Genomic DNA, 24,706 nt, shown 5'->3' with positions numbered 1-24,706 from the left:
GTTACTCCTTCAGCTGACAGGTCCTTCCTTCTTTCCTGTATATAAGTAGCGTGTGTATGTATGTGCAGGTGCATATACCCATGTGTGTACAGACAATAGTACCAAGTGCCTTTCTCTTTTGCTTCCTACCTTTAATTTTTTTTTCAGATTTACTTATTTTGTTTTATGTGTGTGTTTGCCTGTATGTATGTATGTGCAAAGTGCCTTTTTTCATAGATGCTTTAAAAAGGTTTGAGAGGCCATATGCTCAGTCTGTATAATATACACCAAGAAGTGTTTGTATATTGAGCTAGATCTGCCAGCTACCCAAGTTACAAAAGCAGTTTCTGCCCTGGTGGTAATGAAAAGCAAAGTGTAATGACCTGAATGTTAAAAGACACTAATGATGTGCTTTGTGAGCCCAGAGTCCTTGATTTTGGGTGCATTCACTGAAGGCTTCTAAGTAGTAGGCCTTAAAGGATAAGGATGGATTGTTACAGGTTTCAGTAAAGATACTGGAGAAATAGAAGCTATTATAGGAGATGTAGCTGGGACGGAAGTTCAGGGCCTAGGAAATAGAGAATTTGTCATGCTTTGCTTAATCTACCAAAAGATTTGTCCTGTGCTTGCTTTGTGTCAGGCCCTATTTTAGGTACTGGGGCCATAGCACAGAACACCTAGACCAGTGTCAGGAGGCAGACCATCTAGAAGGTCAGAGCTCTTGTGGCTAACAGATCGAGGGATAGGCCTACATAAATTTTTGTGTTTGGGATTAGGGGTGGCGAGCAGAGAAGTTATGCTTGTAAGTGTGGGCCAGGTGGGAGATGGTAAGTGCTGGCAGATATTTAGAAGAGGAATGATGTGACAGGCAGTGGTTGAGCTTGTCAGTAGTGAAAAGTGAAATGAAAAGTTGTAGAACTCGCCAGGCGGCGGTGGCTCACGCCTTTAATCCCAGCACCTGGGAGGCAGAGGCAGGCGGATCTCTGTGAGTTCGAGGCCAGCCTGGGCTACAGAGTGAGTTCCAGGACAGCCTCCAAAGCTACACAGAGAAACCCTCTCTCAAAAAAACAAAAAACAAATGCTGTGGATATCGCTCTGTGTAAATAAAGTTCTGATTGGCCAGTGGCCAGGCAAGGAAGTATAGGCGGGACAAGAGAGAAGAGAATTCTGGGAAGTAGAAGGTTGAGGGAGACACCGCCTACCGCCGCCATGAAAAGCAACATGTAAAGACACCGGTAAGCCACAAGCCATGTGGCAAAGTATAGACTAACAGAAATGGGTTAATTTAAGATAGAAGAAGCAGATAACAAGAAGCCTGCCACGGCCATACAGTTTGTAAACAATGTAAGTTTCTGTGTGCTTTCTTGGTTGGGTCTGAGCGACTGTGGGTCTGGCGGGTAAGAGAGATTTGTCCTGACTGGGCCAGGCAGGAAAACTCTAACTACAAACAAAAAAACCAAAAACCAAAAAAACAACAACAAAAAAGAAGTTCTAGAACTTGTGATTATTGATTAATAGCTTGGATAAGAGATGGCATTATGCCAACAGGAAGGAGTAAGAAGGGACTTGAGGGGAAAGGAGCAGTTGACAGGGATTTTGTGAAGTAGCCCTTGAGATCCAAGGAGCTCTTGGAAATTGAAGGTGCCCTCAGGAGAGGGGTCAGAACTGAAGCAGTGTGTTTGGGGTCCATTAGGGCAAAGGTGGCTTGAAAATATTTCCCTTTTCTGATCTGTACCACTTTGGAGTACATTGCTGAGGTTGTAGAGTTTAAAGGGTCATATACACTTTCAAATGTGGTAGGTTTGCTTTGAGATCGCCCCCACCCCCATGTCTGTCTGTCTGTGTCTGTCTGTGCCACATACAGAATAAGAGATATATAAAGATAATAAATTGGATTTTGACTTGTGAACAGAATTTAAAGTTGGAATAGCAGAAGGTCAAATGTGATTTAAAGACTTGTGTTTATGACCAAATACGCTGACTGCAGGTTTTATAGTTTTTCAAAGCAACCACCATCCCTTTTCCTGCTACCTTGTAGACAAGGTGGGAATTGATGGGCATGCAAATGAAATGCTACCCATACAACCCAATGCAGTTCAGCCAGCTAGCAGGTCTGTCTGTCAGTAGTACACGGGGAAGCTCTGTGGTATTCCACCCTGGTTCAGTAATGAGCTGAGCTTTCTGATAAGTGTGTGGTTTGTCCATGTTGGTGTGGATGTGAATGAGTGCTTATGGGCCCTGGAGGGCCGTGCTGGAGTTTTTCTTCAATCACTTTCCACCTTGTTTTGTTTTTTGAGACAGTCTCTCGATGAACTTAGGGCTCATCAATTCCACTAGGCTGGCTGGCCTGTGGGCTCCAGGGATCTGTCTGTCTTCGCTTCTGCAGTGCTACAATTACAGATGCTTCTTCTGCTTTCACATGGATTCTGGGGATCTGAACTCGGGCCCTCAGGCTTGTCTTGATGGAGTTTGTCAACTAAGCCATCTCAGCCATCTCATTACTTTTTCAGCAAGTAATAATCATACTTTTTATTTGAGTTAGTCTGAAGTTTCTCAGAATGCCCCCCAGATCATATTAGAAGTTTTATTTCATTCTTGGCAAATCTGTGTGGTTGGATATAATATTTTATATTTGAGGAAACTTAGGAATTTATCTGGATCAGTATTTCCTTCCCAGTGTCCATGACATTAGGGAATATGAAATAGACTTTATTAAGTTTACAGCTCAAGATTTGTGTGAGAAATGTAAGTTATCTCAATGTGGAAATGCTACACTAAGGGTGTTCCTAGAAAAGAACTGATTGCTTTTTTTCTTAAGAGGAAAAAATATGTATATATTCAATTTCATATTTTTGTCTAAAAATAAAAATAATAGAGCCAGGTGTGGTGGGACACACCTTTAATCCTAGTACTTAGGAAGCAGAAGCAGAGGCAGGTGGATCTCCAAGTTTGAGGCCAGTCTGGTCTATATAATGAGTTCCGTGACAGCCAGAGCTGCACAGTTAGACCATGTCTTGAAAACAAACAAAAAAGAACTTGAAAAGAATAATAGTGGTTGTAATCCCATATCTTTTTCTTCATTAAATTTTCTTAACTCTTGTCCTCTTGCATTTTATCCTAAATTTTGGTACATTGATAGTTTCTTTTCTTTTCTTTTCTTTTTTTTTTTTTTTGAGAATGTATGATGAGAAAAGAATATTTAAAGACTTTATTGTCAGAAAACAGTGTTGAGACAAGATCTCAGGCTGGCCTTGAACACTTAATCATCCTACCTTAGCTTCCCTGACTGCTGGGGCTCTAGGCGTGTGCTTCCGTGTCTAGTTTAAAACCATTTGTTAAAGTGAAAGCTTCAAACATACACACAAATAGAGCAGTGACATGAAACCCATATATCTCCATCAACAACCTTCAGGTGTTGACGTCTGTGTCTCTCCTGTCCTGGTCAGTCCTACACGGATCTGCTGCACCTCTCATGGGCAGTTTATTCACTAGCATGGACATTACACAGATGTGCTGCCACAGTCATGACTAAGAAAATTCACACTAATTCATTGATATTATCAGTTAGTCTGTAATCAGATTCTGTTGCTCCTTAGAAGTGCCTTTTTACAGCTGATTGTCCAAATCCAGATCAGATAAGTTCCACACGTTACATTTGGTTAAAGATCAGTTTTTGAAACAGCTGGTTATTAAGGAGCCACATGGGGAAGCTCTTGCTGAATCTTACGGCACTTTTATTTTCAGTTCTTTGTAATGATCTCTCTCCACCTTTTCTCCCAGACTTGTTTTTTCCTTTTATGGGGGAGGCAGAAAAGTTGATAAGTTGAATTTAAGAAATTAAAGGGTACTTTAGAACTCTGTATTTGAGATATCGACATAGATATATATGTTATGCAGTACCTTCCATATGCAGTGCTGTAAACGTAATCCTGCTTGAGTGGGTCCCACTGCTGTGACTAACAGTCTCAAGATGGCCATATCTAAATCTTCACAACCTAATGCCGTCCTGAGATTGCAAATGGTAGAACATGGCTATACAAACACCCTCCTTGGCTTCTACCTGTGGAGGTTGCTTCCAGGACAGCTAGAGCTTTATGGAATTTCTTAAACTAAGCTAGAGAGCTGCACAAATTATTTTTGTATTAAACAGATTGTTGATTTTTTTGAGCATTGTAATTTTGGAGGTGGGGTGTGGGCTGAAGCCCCTGTGGGGTTGAAAATGTTGACTTGTTAAAAATATTTTTTATTTGTTAATTTATAGGCTGAAGACTTTAAGTGACAAATCAAGAGAAGCAAAAGGAAAAGGCAAGCCCAGGTGAGCTCAGGCCAGGAGCTTCGTCTGCAGAACTTGAATGTCATGTGACTTTTGGTTGGGTTTGCAATGGGATCGTTTTATAGACTTCAGATTGTCCGGTGCATCAACCACAAAAAAGGGATTGATTCTTTCTAAATATTATGATGCATGGAAACTGTATGGAAACTTGTGAAGTGATTGAAAAGCTGAAATGTATCAGAGTCAGAAGTCATGGATTACTGAAAAGCAAATTAATAATGAAACAGAACTTGATAAGTGAGTCCCTGTAGATGTGTTACATGTTTTACATTTGGACACTGGAATTGTGATTTTTTTAAAGTATGTGATCAAATTCAATTTCAAATGGAAATAATGAGCTTTTATCAAGCATATTTATTTTCTTTATCTAACATTATGTGAAAATGTTTATTGTATTATACATTAGAGACAATTTCTGCCTTGCAAAATAATAATGTTATGTTGCAGCACATTGCTTCTGAAGCAATATGCTTTTCCAAAAGCTTAAGTAAATTGTCATTTTGTGTGTGTGTGTGTGTGTGTGTGTGTGTGTGTGTGTGTGTGTGTGACTCATAACTTCATGTGCACCACTTGCATGCAGGTGCCCACAGAGGCCAGAAGAGGGTGCCAAATCCCTTGGAATTGGCATTACATGCAATTGTGAGCTGCTTGATGTGGGTACTGAGAACTGAACCTGGATCCTCTACAAGAATAGCATAAGCCATCTCTCCAGCCTCTTTATTAGTGGTTTTAATCTTTTTTTTTTTCTTTCAAATAATGTATGTGATTGTTTACATTATTTAAAAGAAAACATGTAAGATGTTTTGTCTATATGTATATGTACCACAGAGGCAAGCAGAGGGTGTTGGATTCCTTGGAACTGGAGTTACAGACAGTTATGAGCTGCCGTATGGGTTCTGGGAATTGAACCCAGGTCTTCTGGAAGAACAGCCAGTGCTCTTAACTGCTGAACCATCATTCCAGTCCCATATTAGTGGCTTTAAAATCATTTACATAATAATTGACAATGCTAGAATTCTTATACTGTTTTTATAAAGTTGACTGAATCTATAGCAGTTCTAATAAGTGTTTCTCTTGTTAGGAGTGCTCCATACTTAGCAAAGTACTCCGCTGGACTGGAATTACTTAGCAGGTAAATATTTTCCTTTAGAGAAGAATTGTACTTTTAATTTTTGTTTAAAAATGTTTTACAGTTTTACAGATGAAACCTTAAAATACCACAATTTTCTGCTAGTGTAAAGACTGGTTGTGGTGGTATTGTGTTCCCCTAAATTTTGTGTGTTCCCCGAAATAAACTTGTCTGGGGTCAGAGAGCAGGAAGGCCACAATATTAAACATGAGGATAGGCGGTGGTAGCACACATCTTTAATCATAGCATTTCAGAGACAGAAATACCTCTAGATCTCTGAGTTCAAGGCCACATTCCAAACAGCCAGGCATGGTGACACACGCCTTTAATCCCAGGGAATGATGGTAGAAAGTAGAAAGATTATATAAGGCGTGAAGACCAGAAACTAGAAGCATTTGGTGGTTAAGCTTTTAGGCTTTGGAGCAGCAGTTCAGCTGAGATCCATTCTGGATGAGGACTCAGAGGCATCTTGTCTGAGGAAACAAGACCAGCTGAGGAACTAGCAAGGTGAGGAAGCTGTGGCTTGTTCTGTCTCGCTGATCTTCCAGCATTCACCCCAATAACTGGCCTCGGGTTTGATTTTATTAATAAGAACCTTTAAGATTCATACTACAACTGGTGATTGCTTACTTTTTTCCTTGAAGGTGTCTGCTTTCATCCTTCAGTACAAGGCCATTCAGATTTGGACAGATAATCACTGTTGTTTTTACTTGTGGATGATTCCAAATTAGAGAACTCAATTTGTTTTTGGTTTTGGTCCTTTTTTTAAAAGACAGGGTCTTATGTAGCCCAGGCTAGAACCATTCTGTGTAGTGGATGACCACTGAACTTTCTGATCTTCCTGCCTCCACTTGAGTGCTGGGATTACAGGCATGTGCTACCAAGTCTGTTTTATGTGGTGCTAGGGATCAAACACAGGACTTAGTGCATTTTAGGAAGGCACTCTGTGAATCTTATATCACTTATTTCCCAACCCATTTCTGTTGACATGATAATAATAAGATGTGGCTCTTCTCAGACATGCAACAAAAGAAAATACATTGATAGTTGGACATAGTCAAAATTAAGCTTTTTTTTTTTTTTTTTTTTTGGTCTCAACACCACCAAGAAAGCTAAACAAAAACCCCCAGGAGAAGAAAATATTTGCATATTGTTTGACTGGTGGAGTAACATCTATAGTACATAAAAGAACATTTATAACTCAGCAACAAAAATGTGGTCCCGTGAAGAGAGAAAAGATTTGAATAGATGTTTCTCAGAGAGAAGGGACACAGATGGCCCATAAGAACATGAAAAGTGCTTGGTATTATTATCACTCAAGAAGTGCAGATAAGAACTGCACTCAGATGCCACTTTGTGGACATTAGCATCTCTGTCCAGAAAGATGTACCAAACCAAGTGTGCCAAGGGCCTGTGCGAGGGAACATCCCTCCTCCCCAAGACAGGGTCTCTACATAGCTCTGGCTGTCCTAGAACTCACTATGTAGACCAGGCTGGCCTTGAACTCATAGGGATTTGCCTGCTTCTGCTTCCTGAGTTGCTGGAATTAAAGATGTGTGCCTCTACTCCCGGCTCAAGTTAACATCTTTATGCATACTTGGTGGACATGTAAAATGGTGCAGCCACTTTGGAAAATAGTTTCATAGTCTCTCAGAAATTTAGATATAGAATTATTATATAAAACAGTAGTTTAACTCCAAGAAAATTGAAAATATGTTGAGTTAGTGTGATAGCACATGCCTATAATCCCAGCACTTAGATGCCAAGGCAGGAAGATCATGAATGAGTTTGAGGCCAGCCTGTCTATGTAGTGAGAGTCTCTCTCTCTCTGTATTTATTTATAGTTATATCTTTATATGCATCTACATAAAACTTGTACCTGAACCTTGAATATGTGTAGTAGTTGTATTCATAACTAAGAAGTGGAAACAGATGTCCATCAATGAAGTATCTGTATAATAAAGTGTTATTTGGCCACGAAAATGAAAGATTGATACATTAAATATGGACGAAAACTTAAAGGATCCGGTACACAAGGGCACATCTTTGTCAGTCTACCTATGTAAAATCGCCAGAAGAAACAAACTATGGGGACAAAAGATCAGTGTTTGGGGGGAAATGCAGAGCTGGTAGGTAATAACTGCTGGTGGGTAGGGATGAGTGGGGAAAATATTTTAAAGGTAATGTCATAATTGTACAGTCTTGTGAATGTATTGAAAACTATTACCGAATACATTTAAAAGTGTGAATTTTATAGTGTGCCAGCTATACCAGGGATGTGTGTTATTTATGTTAGTGAAGTTCCCTGACATGAGACCTGGTGGGTGTGGCAGGTTCTTTTCCTGATCTGCATTCATTTCTTTTCATCAATAGCCTGTGTTTATAGTTCATAATTGGATTTTTTTTTTTGTAGTTGCTAAATCTAGAGAGCTTTCTTTCTCCACTTTGAGATTATAAATGTATGTTTATTTGGTGCTAATTTCCTGCTTGTGTTTGTTGTGAGCAGGGCATAAGTGAACCTGAAAGGATGTATAGTTAAAAAGCATTAGTGTACTGTTTATTTACATACATTCAAGCACACTTGTGCTAGTAGGACTGGATTTAGGGTCTTACACTGTAGCCTGAAGGTTTCTCTGGTCCTGCCTGGCCCTGTGGTCAGGACGAATCTCTCCCACCCATGTCCCATGGCTGCTTATAAAATAATCACACAGAGGCTTATATTAATTACAAACTGTATGGCCATGGCCTATGGCTCAATTTTCTTGCTAGCTAGCTCTTATAACTAAACTTAGCCATTACATGCTACTCCCTGGACGGTGGCATGGCATCTCCTCTGCCTCTGCCTTTTTCTTCCTGTCTCTCTCCACCATAGGCCAAACAGCTTTATTTATCAACCAGTCAGAGCAACACATAATCACAGTATACAGAAAGATATCACACAGCATAACACTGAGCTATGCGTCCAACTTATTTCAACAATTCCTACATATATGTGGTTGCTCTTGACTATTTCAGTCTACTCTTTAAGTGGCTGGCACCTAATTAAAAATAGAAAGAAAAAGAAAAGAAGTGATGGGAGACTGAAACCAGATGCTGGCTTTTTAAATCTGCTAAACGTGTCTTTGGCATGAACTGTGAGGGATTTGCAGTAGTGGCTTTCTCTATGACTACGGCCTCCCTGAGCAGAAGCAGTAACTAGTGGCTAGAGCACAGATCTCTAATAACCACAAGATAGGCTTTGTATTCTTCACAAGCTGCTTCAAGGAACAAGTACATGGCTGCAGCTGTGGGGCCTGGGGATATGGGCATATTAGCTGCTACTCTAATGAAAGAGGCTGGGGTTTTCCATCCAGGCCTTCCCCTACAGACATCACGCTATCAGAGTGGTTTCGTCAGAAGGGGTAATTGGGGTCTAGGTGTGGAGACAGACTCCTCGCACTTCTTATTTTTTCCATCTGTCTTCTCTGTCCTCTAGAACATAGTTGTGTGTGTGCACGTGAAGGTCAGAGCTTAAGCTTGGGTGTTCCTTGGTGCCTGCCTGATTATTTTGCGACAGGGTAGGTCCCTGACCTGGAACTTGCCAGTAGGCTAGACCAGCTGGCTATTGAGCCCCAGGGATCTGCCTAATTCCATCTATACAGTGCAGGAATTATAAGTGGCCACTGTTGTGACTGACCGCTCTCTGTAGTGTCATGGGTTTTTAAGACTCAGTCTCCCAGATCCTTAGAGCTCAAATGTTTTATAAAGCAGTTTGCCTTGTCCAGCACAGACGGTAATTGTTGACATGTTAATCTGCCTATGGTCTCTTCCACCAGTTGAGCTATAAAACATGTGTTCAGTAATTATTTGAATGAATTACTGCATTATGGGTGTGTGTTTTTTCCATTATTGACTTAAAGAAATATGAGAACAAAAATTTGAATGAATTTATAGCCAGGGTCTTTACCTCACTAAAATGTGGTAAAGTCATGCATGTATTAAAAGTGACTTCCTGGGGACTTCATGCATGAGTTGTATAATGTTTGCTTTGCAGGCATTGTCTCCTTCAAAGCCTGTGGATGTGTCTGTAAGGACACTGTCTTGAATTGAGATCAGAAGACATGCCCAGTGAGAGTGGCACCATTCCCCTGGCAGTGGAATGAATTTTTAAAAATTGTAACTGACAGCTAAGACCCAGAAAAGGCTAAGTAGTATGTCTTTGTAGTCTTTGCAATGGATTGTCTTCCTTTCTTCAGCAGTGCCCAAGAACACAAAGCCTCATAGTAGAGAAATGAATAGTTGGGTGTGGTGATCTAGAATCACCTGGGGAAGAAGTCTCAGTGAGGGATTGTCTAGATTAGGTTGGCCTGTGGGCATTGGTCTGTGGGGGATATTGTCTTGGTTATGTCAATTGATGTGGTTGACACCATTCCCCTGGAAGGGGATCTTAGATTGTGTAAGTGGAAAAGTAAGCTGAGCACCTACTGTTTATTTATTGCTGTTGGCGCTTGACTTTGGATGCAATGTGATTAGCTGCTTCAAATTTACTTTGTTCAGATGCTAACTTTGAACTATAGTCTTGATTTCCTCAAAATGGTGGGCTGTACCCTGGAATTGTGAACTAATAAACTCTTTGCCCCAGAAGTTGCTGTTATTAGGTGTTTATCATAGCAGCAGGAAGAGAAATCAAGACTCTCCTTGGGTGAGTCTGTTTTTATTTAGGGAATGAGTCGGCAGAAAAGTGACACAAAATAGTGATGAGAAAAGCCTGTGTACACTAGGGGAAGAGGAGCTTGGAGGAGGGATCTGCACTTAAATGGCAAACAGTGTTTAATTTGCTCTTTTCTGTTGATTGAGAAAGTGATGGTCAGTCTGCAGTGAAGTCTTGGATTTGAAATTAGTGTGATCATTCCTTTACTTGGCAGACATTTAGTAAGTCCTCTGTGTTAATTACTGAGACAACAGAGTTGGAAAAGTATAATTCTTCTTGGCAACTCTGGTGCCTGACAGTGCCTGGCATTCCATAAATACTTGCTGATTTTAATTGATACTTACAGTTAGAAGCACCAGAGAAGAAATGTCAAACTTTCTGTTAGTTGGCAATGCCAGTAGGAGTCTGCTGATGAGCTAATATTGTATAGTGCTTTTTCACTACATGGAGATGCTTGTAACAGTTGTTGGGAGTATCAGATTGGCTTTCCTACCTAAATTCAACAGAAAAGTATCTCTAAAACTACAAAGAGAGGCACTATGAATTCACGAAATACGTATGTCTATTCAGGTAATAACTTTGATAGAATTTTCTGTAAGATGGAAAATCAAGTTTTCTGTCAATAGTCATATAGGTAATATTACATTCAGAAATTATATTATAAGCCTTTTTATTTTGAGGGCTAGATGGCAGAGCAGGTACTTACTTTGTCAGTCTGGTTACCTGAGTCTGGTTCCCAGAACCCATGTAAAGGTAGAGAGAAAACCAACTCCACAAAGTGTCATGACATGTGCACCCATTATGCATGCCCACACACAATACTTACAGTAGTAACAATTGAAATTGAAATTTTTATTTTGAGATGATTTTTAGCTTCATGAAAATATTACAAAAAAAAAGCAAGAATTTCCCCCAGTGTTAGCATTTTGTATAACCAGAGTATGATGATCAAAACAGGAAATTGACTATATTACTGCCAACAAATTATTCAGATTTTATCAGCTACTGAGCCCTTTTTGTTTGTATCTAGGACCATGCATATTTAGTTGGTATGCTGCCTCCTTTTCTGTAGTGAGTCTTTCTCTGTCCCACCAGCCAGCCAGCTCCTAAATAATGACATGGAGACTTCATGTAAATTATGAAAGCTCAGCTCATAACTTAGGCTTGTTCCTAACCAGCTCTTATAATTTAATTCAAACAATATTTTTGTTAATCTACATTCTACCACATGGCTTTTACCTCTGTCCCATCTTGTACCTCCCATTTCCTCTTTGTGTCTGGCTGGCAACTCTGCCTTTCTTCCTCCCAGAGTCCTCTCTGTCCCTGGAAGTCCCACTTAATCTCTTCCTTAGCTCTTGACTGTTCAGCTTTTTATTACACCAATCAGTGTACAAATACCCCACAACACTTTTCCTTTAGTCTGCAATAGGCAATGAGGTTCATGACCTTGATGCTGTTGAAACCAGTCAGTTATATTGCAAACTGTCCATCTCCTCTTTCCTCCTGCCTTTCCACCCAAAATACCAAATATCATGGTAGGAGGCAGATGATGTGGACGGCTTATTGTGGTTGATATTAATCTTGGTCACTTGTTAAAGTATCTGCCTGGTTTCTTTTGTCTGTCTTCCTGAGCATTCAGTAGTGAGGACTTTTGAGACTGTGTGGACACCCTCTTTCTCTTCGGTTTGACAGTTCTTGTTCTAGTGTTTTCTCAGTAACAAGCCTGTGTCTTTCATGATTTCTTCAAATCTCCTGTAAAGACAAGTTTTTCTGAACTGGAGAGATGACTCAGTGGTTTAAAGCACTTGTTCTTACAGAGAACCCGTGTTGAACTCTCAGCACCCACATGGTAGCTCACAGATATCTGTAACTCCAGTCCCAGAGGAGCCAGTGCCCTCCTTTGTCCTCCTTGGGCATCAGGCACATCTGTGGTGCTCAGACACATGTGCAGGCAAAGCACGCACAGATAAAAGAAAATAATTTTAAAGTTTTATAACTAGGGATGGTGTTCTCCTCACCTGTAATTCCAGCCCTTGGTATGCAGAGACAGAAGAATTACTGGGTGTTTGAGGCCAGCTTGGTCTATATAGCAAGCCCTGTGCTAGCCAGTTCTGCATATTGAGACCTTTCTCAAAAAAAAAAAAAAAAGAATTTTTTTTTTTCTCTTTTCCATTAAAATAAAAATTTCCATTAAAAACAAAATTCAACTGTTTGTGTGATTAGGGTCTCTGGGTATCTGGGTATTTTATTCTTCAAGTTGCCTCTATGCTCTTGTGACATGTGGCATTATTTTTTGGTTCTTTTCTTCAGCCTTACTATGTTATAAACTTACCTAGATATATTTCTTTCAGTGTCGGTTTACATTTCAATTCTTTTGCATTTTTAGGTATGAGGATATGTGGGCTGCACTTCACAGAAGAGCGAAGGAATGTGCGGACGCCGGAGAGGTAATTGGCCGATCTTCCTTTGGCAGATTTCCCTTTTTCAGTGCTAAATGCCAGGTCCAGGCCAAAGTAACAGGCTTGGTTGATTGCTTGGTTTTGCAATATTGAAAGGAGAGGCTGGAGCCACCTACAGCACCGAGCACTGGGTACTGTGTATCACTGAAGAATCATTACTCACTATGGGTATGAAAGTGGTGATGTGCAAAGATAGGAAGACAGTGAATGATTTGTCTGTTATAAAACTCAGGATTTTTAAAAATACACATACGTGTGTATAATGAATTCTTTAACGTGCACTAATAAGCCTGTAAGAATTAAGGGAATCCCAAAGGGGAAAAGGGAACTGAAGTCACAATAGTTATTAAGAAAAAAAGCAGGAGCTTTGTTCAGGTGTGCTGGCTCCAGGACACCTGCACTGCTCTTTGACCCTTGCGGAGGCCACACTCCCTGCTGAGTGGTAAACCAGGGGAGATGGAAGCCTGACAGTCTGAAGAACAGTTGGGAAGGCTGGCTTCCTTCCTGGGTTTGTTACCATGTTTTGTCTTCACATAGTTTGGGTTCTGAGTTATGTTTCCTGTATGCACACATAACCCCTAAATTAAAAAATGAAAGACACTTTATCTTTTGATACCCAACAAATCCCCCATAGATGAGAATTTACACTAAAATCCCTCAGATTCTCAGATTAATTTAAGACTCCCTTCTCCTCCTCCTCGTCCTTCTTCTCCTCCTCCAAAATAACGTAAGCTGCCGGGCCGTGGCACACACCTTTAATCCCAGCACTCGTGAGGCAGAGGCAGGCAGAGCTCTGTGAGTTTGAGGCCAGCCTGGGCTACAGAGTGAGTTCCAGGACAGGCACAAAGCTACACAGAGAAACCCTGTCTCAAAAAACCAGATAGATAGATAGATAGATAGATAGATAGATAGATAGATAGATAGATAGATATGCTATTCAAAGTTTGAGTCACCAGAAGCAAAGATGACCTCTAAGTCATCCTGAAATACAGTACTAGCTTTAAGGATGAACATTTGAGTCAGGTGAACACTTGTAATTAATCCCAGCATTTGAGAGGTTGAAACAGGAAGATTGCTCTAATCTTGAGTTTAGCCTTGGCTATATAGAGAGTTCCAGGCTAGCCTGAGTTATAAAAAATAAGACTGTCTCAAAAACATAAAAACAAACTAAACAAACAAAAGAACTTCTTGGTGATGTGTCTTTGAAACTTACAAATGTGTAAATGAATGTCTTTTTTATTGTTGCTAAATTTGTGTTTGTCAGGCTTGCCCCTGAGGAAACAACAGCTTTTTTTCAGGGAGTGTCCATCTCACAGGGCAGGTAGATATACTTATGGGTAGTTCAGTCTTGTTCAAGAAATTATTTTATACTTATTTCTAGAGCACGGGCTTTAAAAAAAATGTATTATTAGTTTATGTGTATGTGTTTTGCCTGTATATGTGCGTGCGTGCGTGCGTGCGTGCGTGCGTGTGTGTGTGTGTGTGTGTGTGTGTGTGTGTGTGTACCGCATGTGTTCCTGGTGCTGTGAAGGCCAGAAGAGGGCGTTGGTTCCTTTGGTGCTGGAGTTCATTTGTGAGCTGCCATGTGGATGCTGGGAATTGAACCTGCCTCCACTAGAATCCAGCCAGTGCTCTTAACTGCTGAGCCATCTCTCCAGCCTTAGAGCATATTCTTACCACTGTGTGGTCTATCTATAAAGCAATCTGCTGTGGTCAGTGATGATTTGGTTGTTTAAACTGTCTAAGCATTTGGGTTTTTGTTTTGTTTTGTTTTACCTCTCCCCGCAACAATCTAGAGCTGAGTAGTTAAAAGTGACTTAAGGGTTAGGCTTCCATGGTGGTTTTCCAAAGCTAGACTTGTAGTGTTTGCTTTTGATTCCTGTTATGGGGAAAGAGTTGATTGCCTTCATATTGAACTCTTTAAGATTCATGGTTTTATTTAGCAGTTTGACATGTGCAGTAAGCTAAGTGAGACTTTCACTCCTCTGCTCGGGGTGCATTTCCTGTGCCTGGAGTACAGGCTACAAATTCTGTTTCTCATCTCTGGTGCACTAATCTGTTTTACTCTTATATAAATAACCTATTCTCTGTCTTCTTTATCTTGTTGCGGAGCATTTGATCGGGGAACTGTGTTCATCTCATTGTAGCCCAGGAGTATGACCCAAAGAAAGAGACTGGGATTCTAAACTCCTTTGAAAGACATGCCCACAGTGGCTTAGTTTTCTCATGTTCAGCCCCATCTACTTAATGTTCCACTGTCTCTCAACTACCCCATATAAGCTATCAGCATTGGATCCTTTGAGGGACACCCAAGGTAGAGTTTAAATAAGGTACTATATCTAAGTGACTTAACACAGAGTCTAGCCTATAGCAAGTGCTCAAAATGTGTTAGTATCATTTATATTATCTGTGATTTCTGACGGTCATTCAACCTCTCGTTCTCTTAGATGAAAATACTTTAGTGCATTCTACTATATTCTTTTGACACATATACCTAACATTCTAAATGCAGAATATAAGTTTTAGTTTTGTGTTAAGTATGAATTAAAGAAGCCATTATTAAGCCTTAATATCTAAATATACTATACTTTTCTTTTTGGTAAGGAATGGTCAGTATCTAAGACTTATTTATTTTAGACTTTTAGAGTTATCTAATAAACCAGGGCAAGATTTATAATGTGTTAAAAAGATTCTGCCATGTACCAGGCAAAATATTTCAACTTCTTAAGTCAGTCCTTTGAATTTTGTGTTGTTTTGCTTTTTAAAGTCTTAAAATCTGAAGCTTAGCTAATTCGAGAAACCCTACACCAAAGTATGCCCAAGAAGACAAGGTTTTCTCTCCTGTCTATTTATTGTTGCGTTTCCCATGCATGACACAGGGCCCAGCAGATGAGGTAGTCAGGGAGGGGCTGGTAGACAGGATGGTCAGGGGGAGTTGCTTGAGTATTAGAAATGAATTTTGTGGGCATAGATCTTTATTTCAAACATGTTTTCCTTATTGCATCACTGCTTGTTAGTATTATTCAGTATTTTTTAGATTTATTTTAATTTTTTATGCAAAGCTTTTTTAAGTTACTACATTGTACTCATGTGTTTGATGCATGAGTAGAGGTCAGAAGACAGCTTTAGAGTGTCAGTTCTCTCCTTTGGCCATGTGGGTCTTGGGGATCTAACTCAAGTTATCAGGCTTGGTGGCAGTCATCTCCACCCACTGAGCCATTTCTCCTGCCCTGTTTTTATTTTTGATTGGTATAGGCATGAGTGTCTGTGGGGTGAGTTCAGTTGCCCCTGGGTTAGATTCCACTAGAGCTAGAGTTACAGATGTGGGTGCTGGGAACCAAACTCATGTCCTCTGCAAGAGCAGTATGAGCTCCTAACTTCCCAACTATCTCTCCAGCCCCTTAGTCAGAATTTTTAAAGCTACTTTTAGAAAATTTTAATTTAAAAAAAAACTGTTGGCATTGGTACTTTAAAATATATGAGATTAATGAAGCTAGGCATGGCTAGCTTCACATAACCTGTGGTCTCACCTGTTCAGGAGCTAAGTCAGGAATTCCTGAGCCCCAGGTGACATAGTGAGACCAGCATCTCAATGAATGAAGCACAGTTTGTGTAAAACCTGGTGTCACCTTCCTGGAACTGCTTAGGGATGTGATTACCCCTTCAGTGTGTGCTGAAGAGCAATAGGGAGATGTGCATTCCTGCTGTGTTGTATATGCAGGCAGAAGTAGTGACACACACCTATATATAATCCCAGCACTCCCACTTAGAGGCAAACAAAGGTAGAAAGACTGATTGCTGCAATTTCTGGACCATCCTGGTACATAGCAAGTTCCGGGCCATCCTTGCCTATATATTCAGATCCTGTCAAAATTTTATAAAAAAGTAAACAAATAGCAATCTACCACCACATACAATTAATTTTCTGCCTTATTTTAATAGAGTTTTCCTCTAAAATTCTTACCTGTTTTATTTATATTATGCCTCTTGACGAATCTTAATCTTGGGAAATATAAACTGTTCTCTTTAAAAAAAAATAATTTAACTGTGAATTTAGTATTTTGCACATAAAATTCAAATTTGTTTCTTTGATTTGTAGTAGATTTTACAGTCTTTATTTTTATTGTTCAGAGAATACTTCACACAGAGCTAGCTTATTTGGGTCATGTTTTAAAAGCTGACTTCTTCCTTGTTCCTCTGTCTTATTCTTGCCCCTTTTCTCTTGGCTTTCTAAGACTGAAACAGAATGTCTGTCATTATGCTTAGTCTCCAGGAAGATGCTAGTATTGCCATAGGCTAGTCCAGAGTCTCAGACCTTCTGCACCTCAGTTCTTCCTTGTTAACCTCAGGCTTTCCTTCTTTTCTGGAGTTAGTCAGTTGCCTTAGTAATTCCTCCTCTATAGAACCATTTTCCTTGCTTCATGCAGGCAACGTTCTATTTGAAAATGAGCTGATTGTAGGGTATTCAGAATTTATTAGGGAACTTTCCCATTGAAAGGCTTTTATAAAGCAAGTAATTACCTGTAAATCATATTTTTTATTTGTTTCTGTGTGTTCTCTTTTTGTTAGTAGTTTGTGGGTTTTTTTTTTGGGGGGGGTGTCTTTTTTAGGTTTGAATTTTCCAGTGAACAGTATTCTTAAAAGCAAAGATACTTAGAAGTAATCAGCTCACTTTTGAGCTTTTCTTCTTCTGGTAAAGATCCCTGATATAGCATCAGTTTGAGGTTTGTTCTACAGAATATTGAGTTGCTGCTTTTCTAAGAAACAAAGAAAACAAAATGACACCGTCTTGAGTAGTGGCACGTAACTGCCATCTATGACCATGGAGGGTTACTAAAGACAAACTGACTGGGCCTGTGCACACTAACCGTAACTTGTATTGAGATGTGGTTTCTCTCAGCCCCTACTGGTCTGTGTTGCAGCTGGTGGACAGCGAGGTGGTCATGCTCTCTGCCCACTGGGAGAAGAAGAGGGCCGGCCTCTCTGAGCTGCAGGAGCAGTTGCAGCAGCTGCCAGCTCTCCTCCAGGATGTGGAGTCCTTGATGGCAAGCCTGGGTAAGTGTGATGTGTGAGTGAGCTGGGTAAGTGTGATGTGTGAGTGACCTGGGTAAGTGTGATGTGTGTGTGACCTGGGTAAGTGTGATGTGTGAGTGACCTGGGTAAGTGTGATGTGTGAGTGACCTGGGTAAGTGTGATGTGTGTGTGAAAGCAGTTTCAACAGGACTTGTCATTTCAAAGGTTTCTAAGAATTCATCAAATTCTTAGCTAACACTTTAAAAATAATAGTGTGTTCTTACTGTCATAATTTGATTATACAGAAAACATATAGAAATTCATTTCTAAAATTTATCACTAACACTTTCTGCCTCCAGTCATCTAAGGACACAATTTTGGATTCCTTGATCTTTTTGTGTGTGCGTTTGCCTGTGTGTGCCCACATTTTTATATACAGGTGCTTATGTACTTGGAGGACAGGGGACAACCAGGATGTTATTCCTTGGGAGCTATTGGAGTGTTTCATTTTGGAGACAGTGTTGCATACCTTTAATCACAGCCCTCAGGAAGCAGAGCAGGCAGATCTCTGAGTTCGAGGCCAGCCTGATCTACAGGATTAGTTCAGGACAACCAGGGTTACACAGAGAAACCCTGCCTTAAAAAAAAAGAACCACCCCCCCCAAAGGAAAAAAAGAAAGAAAGAAAAAGAGACAGTCATTGTGATGTGGAGTTCACTGATGAGGCCGGCCAGTGGGCCCCAGGAATCTGCCTTTCTCTTGCCTCCTCAGTGCTCCTCAGAAGCAAGCTACCATGTTTGGCATTTTACATAGATAATGGGGATCCAACTCAGGCCTGGTCCTCATGCTTAAGCTATAAGCGTTTTACTGACCAAGTCATCTTCCCAGCCCTTGTTGATTGTAAAGTGACTCAAGACTGTCTTTGTATAAAACATTAGGTCTTTTTGTTTAAAAGTGTACGTAGAAAAATAAAAGGGTTTTACAGTACTTTACCATGACTGGAGAATGTACTCCAAACATTGCTTTTAAGGTTCAGGCTTTCAGAAATGCATGTCTTGTAGTATTTTTCCCCTTCGGATGATAGACGTGTGATCAGATGAGTTCAGGGACCTGTTTGGCTGCATTTGAACTTTGTGCAAGTTCATTTTTGTCATTTTTCATTTAAATGGGTTTATATTCAGAGAATTCTGTTGTATTTGATACACATACGCTTGAGGATAATACTATGGTTCACTGCTCTCAAAGGACAAAATGAGGACAATGTAAAGATCACAATTGGCTTTAACTTTTAAATTTTAAATTGTAATTTAATTCTAAAATGGAGCACCATTTGTTTCCTAATGGTTTTATTTTTATTTAAAAAAAAATTTTTTTTTCCGGAGCTGAGGACTGAACCCAGGGCCTTGTGCTTGCTAGGCAAGTGCTCTACCACTGAGCTAAATCCCCAACTCCCCTAATAGTTTTATAGACAGAAAAGAATGTAAGGAAATACACACAAAAATCAAAATGGAAAAGTCATTTCAAACTTACTTTGCAGGGCGGAGACAGGGAAGCAGAACTTTGGATTGCCTTACTGGGTTTAGTCAGTGCTCAAAACAACGGTTTATCATGGTATTTCCATACATGTGTCTTGTACTATCTTGGTATTTGTGCCTCACTACTCATTCTGTCCTCCCTTTCTCTTTCTCAGAGCAGAGAAAGGCAAAGTGCCACCTATTTCCTGTCATACAGGAAATCTATGTGTGATACGAAAGCGGAAGGAAGGAGATTGTTAGATGTGGGTGAGGGTTAAGGCCGAGGAAACATGGTCATGTCGAGGGCCAGGTCACCCCCTCAGTTTCAGTTTGATTCTGTGGAGAGGCAGCCCCAGTGACTGCTTCGTTTGGACTGGTGTACGGAGCCAAAATCATGGCTCCCTTTGCGAGTGTTTGTTCAACACTGTTTTCTGTGTAAGCTCAAGCTTGGATGGCACTGGGAAAGAGGAACTGCATGCACAGGACATAAACTTCTTGAACTAATACCATCATCTAGTCTTCCAGAGACAAGGTGATCTTTCTCTTTTCGCTGTCCCAGCTTTCACAGCAGGCCCCAACAGATTGCCAGAGGGATTCCTTAGTGAAACATGAAGTTTTGTGTCTGAATGGGCAGAACCTACTTGGGATGCTGTTGCTGTGATTATTACCCAGCATTGATCATCTACAAGATGTAGAGCTTCTTAGGGATTGAACAGAGACCACTTTCATTCTCCGAGAACACTGAACGTAGCCTTGACCATCCTTGCTCTCTGTGCAGAGAGACAAAGGTTGGGAGAGGCTGTGATTGGCTCAGGGTCTCACAGTTAACGTAAGATTACTACGCAGGAACGCTCTGGGTGATGAGGCGGTAGGACAGTGGCTCTTGGTCAGAGTTCAGGAACTGTGGTCTTCGTGTCCTGGTCCCTTCCTTCCAAAGGTCTGTTGGGACTGAGTGTCATTTCTGAAAGCAGGGCATAGAACAGAGCTGCTGAGTCTAAGGAAGAGTGGAGAACTTCTGTGGTCTGGAGCCCTCCCTCTGCATTGCTCTGCTTCTGTTGGTGCTCATTGAAGTTAACAATCCTAACTGTAGACGTGGCCGTTCTTCACCATTTCCTTTTAGCTTACCTGCTTGAATCTCCCCCAGTCACTTGGTTTTCAGTGTTTTATATTTCTTTGTTTTTTTCCCTCAAAGGAGAATCAATTCTTGTTGTAGTTCTGTGTTTAATACCACTTTACTGATTGAACACATTCTGTTGCAATTATTATTTTCATAGTTGCTTTTATTTGGGAAATGCAGCCTAAGTCTTTCTTAAAATATACTGTGTGTTTGGCCTAGAGATATTGAATGACTGAGAGGCTTAGGAAGGATCACCACTAGTTAGAGACCAGCGTGGACTACAGAATAAACCATGTCTTAAAATAAAGCCACATACACACAAATAGTGGATGACTGTGTGAGATAGCATCTTGTCAACCCAGAATATGCTTAAAGAAAGATGTTTTGAGATTGTGAGACTTTGTCTAAACAACTCAGTTTCATAGGATCAGTGCTGATACCATAATGGAAGCTTTATGAAGCTGGATTTTATGGAATAGCTTTTTAAAAAGTGACAGTGTCATTAATGTACTTTAGAAATTAATATTCAGTGATTCTGAGATTCTTAGATTCTGAAAATACTTGGTGTTTCAAATGATAATTCATACACTATTGAATTTCCTTTTTGATAGCTTCAAAATATTATGTCCTGTCATAACCTAGATACTTAGACATAATCTCACAAAACTTAACTAGTTAGACAGTAATAAAGAATAAAAGCAACTTAGAAGAATATAGTAACTGATCTTAACTCTGATTTTTTTTTTTTTTTAATTGTGTGTCTGTCTGCCCTTCCATGCCTATACCCATGTGTTTGAGTGTGGGTATACATGCTATGGTGTGGCATGCAGAGGCCACTTCTCATTCTCCTCCGTGTTTGGGGAGGGTCTCTTACCCCCTGTTGTGTGTGTCGACTAGCTGGCCTGTGAGCCTCAGGTGACTCACTGGTCTCTACTGTTCATTTCCCTGTGCTGGGGTTACAGATGTGTACTACAGTGTTTGGCTTTTTGAAGTGGGTTCTGAAAATCAGAACCTAGGTCCCCACTCTTTTCACAGAAAGCTCTTTATCCAGTGAGCCATCTTCTGAGCTCAACTTGACTTTTTTTTTTTCATGGCTCTGTTGAATGTAATACTTGAGCCACTCACTCTTTCCATTTTCCAGACCTCTTACATCTTTTGGTCTTGCCTTGTTTCCTGGATGGTCTGCCTTATAAGAGCAAGAAATTTGTATTATGTGAGTAATTAAGACTTTTGATGGTGCTTTTAGCTGCACTATCCTGTGGCTTAATAAATTGGAGTATTGGAAACTTAGTCCCTCAGGAATTGTTAAGTAGCAAAGGCTAATCCATTTATATTGATTTTTTTAAATGGGATGTGGTCCATCTAGCTTACAAATGCCTGTTTAATTGATATTTACTGGTAAGTCTGCAATTTAGGAAATAAATGATAAAAGTCTGCTGGAAAGTAAGAAACAATGAATATGAACTCTCAGCTCTGAAATCCTTTTCTATAAGGTTCTCGAATGTTCCTTGCTTCAGTCTCTGTCTACAAATGAGGATCAGAATGCAGTTGGCCCTTCATGTCTGTGGGTTCTGATCTGTAGATTCAGCCAAGTGCATATGGTTGGCATGTAAAATGAATAGAAAATTTCTTAATTAACACATGCAGGTTCTTGTCATTTCCTTAAACAATATAGTACAGGTATTCACATAATACTTTCTACATTGTATTAGGTATTTTAAATAATACAGAGCTGATTTAATACATATGAAAGGATGAGTAAGTCATATGCAAATACTGTGCCATTTTATTTATTTTTAATTTAATTTAATTTTTTTCTATTATCAGCTTGATACAGTACAAATTTTTATCCTAATAGTGAAATGTGATTGCCCAGTGATTGAGTAAACCCAAAACTTATTTTAAGCCACAGTCATCCTAAGGTCCCCCCTGCTAGGTAGCCTCCCTGGATCTGTGGGTTGAAGTCTGATTGTTCTTTGCTTTATATCTAGTATCCACTTATGAGTGAGTACATACCATGTTTGTCCTTCTGGGTTTGGGTTACCTCACTCAGGATGATATTTTCTAGTTCCATCCATTTGCCTGCAAATTTCATGCTGTCGTTGTTTTTCTCTGCTGAGTAGTACTCCATAGTGTATATGAACCACATTTTATTAATCCATTCTTCGGTTGACGGGCATCTAGGTTGTTTCCAGGTTCTGGCTATTACAAATAGTGATGCTATGAACATAGTTGAGCATGTATCTTTGTAGTATGAGTGAGCGTTCCTTGGGTATATGCCCAAGAGTGGTATGGCTGGGTCTTGAGGTAGATAGATTCCCAATTTTCTGAGAAACCGCCATGCTGATTTCCACAGTGGTTGTACAAGTTTGCATTCCCACCAACAGTGGAGGAGTGTTCTCTTTATTCCACATCCTCTCCAACATAGACTGTCATTGGTGTTTTTGATCATAGCCATTCTGACAGGTGTAAGGTGGTATCTTAGAGTCGTTTTGATTTGCATTTCTCTGATGACTAAGGATGTTGAGCAGTTTCTTAAATGTCTTTCAGCCATTTGAGAGTCTTCTTTTGAGAATTCTCTGTTTAGCTCTTTAGCCCCCCCCCCTTTTTTTTTTTTTTTTTTTTTTGGTTTTTCGAGACAGGGTTTCTCTGTAACTTTGGAGGCTGTCCTGGAACTCGCTTTGTAGACCAGGCTGGCCTCAAACTCACAGAGATCCACCTGCCTCTGCCTCCCAAGTGCTGGGATTACAGGCGTGCGCCACCACCGCCTGGCTAGCCCATTTTTTAATTGGATTGTTCAGTATTTTGATGTCTCATTTCTTGAGTTCTTTACATACTTTGGAGATCAGTCCTCTGTCAGATGTGGGGTTGGTGAATGTCTTTGCCCATTCTGTAGGCTGTCTTTTTTTCTTATTGACCGTGTCTTTTGCCCTACAAAAACTTCTCAGTTTCAAGAGGTCTCATTTATTAATTGTTATGCTTAGTGTCTGTGCTGCTGGTATTATATTTAGGAAGTGGTCTCCGGTGCCAATGTGTTCAAGAGTACTTCCTACTTTCTCTTCTATTAAGTTTAGAGTAATTGGATTTATGTTGAGGTCTTTGATCCACTTGAACTTGAGTTTTGTGCATGGAGACAGATATGGATCTATTTGTAATCTTTTACATATTGACATCCACTTTGCCAGCACCATTTGTTGAAGATATTTTCTTTTTCCCATTGTATAGTTTTGGCTTCTTTGTCAAAACTGTGCTATTTTATAAAGGGACTTGAACATTCAAAGATTTTGGCAGCCATAGTGTTTTGGGAACCAGTCCCTAGGGATCCTGAGGGGTGACTATACCTGCTTGATAGGGTAGTTGCAGGATTAAATGAGATGATAAATGTCAGATCACATAGCACACAAATCACATAGCACATGCCTGGCATGTACATCCCGTGTACTGTAGGACAGTCTTTATTTCTGATCTGGGGACAGGTCTGGGTGTCTGCCATGATGGTATGGACATTCTGCTAGCAGTTTGTCTAAGCTTTGCAGATTTACAAAGTCATCTTTCTGTAACAAAAGGTGGGTACTGTGTAGTTTAGATCGGGCTACAAAACTATTACATTAAATGTTGAAGATGAGGGCCAGGGGCAGCATGGTTGGTAAAGTGCTTACCTAGAGTGCAGAATGCCGTGGGTTTGACCCACAGTACAGCATCCATCAACAGTGGTGGTGCATGCTATAATCCTAGCATGTGGGAGGGAAAGGCAAGAGGATCAGAAGTTGACAGTCATCCTCTGCTCCATAGCACAGTCAAGACAAGCCTATGTTACATGAGACTCTTCTTTAAGAAGATTGATCCAAATGTGACTGGATAAACAATATCTTTGCATTGAAAAATGTTTGAAAGGATGTAAGTTCTTATTAAGTGAAAATAGCCACCATGCACCCTTTAATACAAAGAAAAAGCGGGGCTGGAGAGATGGCTCGGAGGTTAAGAGCACCAACTGCTCTTCCAGAGGTGTCCTGGGTTCATTCCCAGCACCCACATGGTGGCTCACAACCATCTGTAATGAGATCTGGTGCTCTCTTCTGTATACATAATGAATAAATAAATCCTATTTTAAAAAAAAGAAAGAAAAAGCAAAAACAAAAAACCCTAGGAAATATGAGTTTGAAAGTACTGTATTACCATTGCTAGGCATGGTGTTTCATATCTGTAATTCCAGTATTGGGAGGCTGGAGTAGGAGTGCCTTGAGTTGTAGACGGCTGGCTGGGGCAGAGGGTGAATTTGAGTTTCAGTTCAGTATGGTCTAGTGAAAAAAAGTACTGGATAGATTGAGTTCTCTCGAATTTCCACTAGGGGGCAGTCTAAAACTGTTGTTTCTTAAAATTTCAACTGTCAAGGTCTTTGTGTTTTCTCTGGTACTTCATTTTATGTGATCTGTTTTAGAAGATTGTTCCTTCATCTGGAAGAGAATATTCTAC

The 24,706-nt window shown here is 40.1% G+C and overlaps 1 protein-coding gene across 2 annotated transcripts in view; it reads left to right on the top strand.

Annotated features, from left to right (window-relative positions):
- Dtnbp1 (dystrobrevin binding protein 1) overlaps nucleotides 1-24,706 on the top strand; it is a 123,542-nt gene that overhangs the window by 7,971 nt on the left and 90,865 nt on the right. For both annotated transcript variants that reach the window (XM_036188155.1, XM_036188156.1), the window contains exons 2-5: nucleotides 4,241-4,294; nucleotides 5,394-5,444; nucleotides 12,518-12,578; nucleotides 17,513-17,645. In XM_036188155.1, coding sequence (XP_036044048.1) covers nucleotides 4,241-4,294; nucleotides 5,394-5,444; nucleotides 12,518-12,578; nucleotides 17,513-17,645 — 299 coding nt within the window. The remainder of the gene's footprint in view (nucleotides 1-4,240; nucleotides 4,295-5,393; nucleotides 5,445-12,517; nucleotides 12,579-17,512; nucleotides 17,646-24,706) is intronic.

Source organism: Onychomys torridus, chromosome 5, assembly GCF_903995425.1.
Source record: "Onychomys torridus chromosome 5, mOncTor1.1, whole genome shotgun sequence".
NCBI lineage: Eukaryota > Metazoa > Chordata > Mammalia > Rodentia > Cricetidae > Onychomys > Onychomys torridus.
The sequence above is the reverse complement of the archived record's forward strand: the minus strand, read 5'-3'. Positions and strand labels throughout refer to the sequence as shown.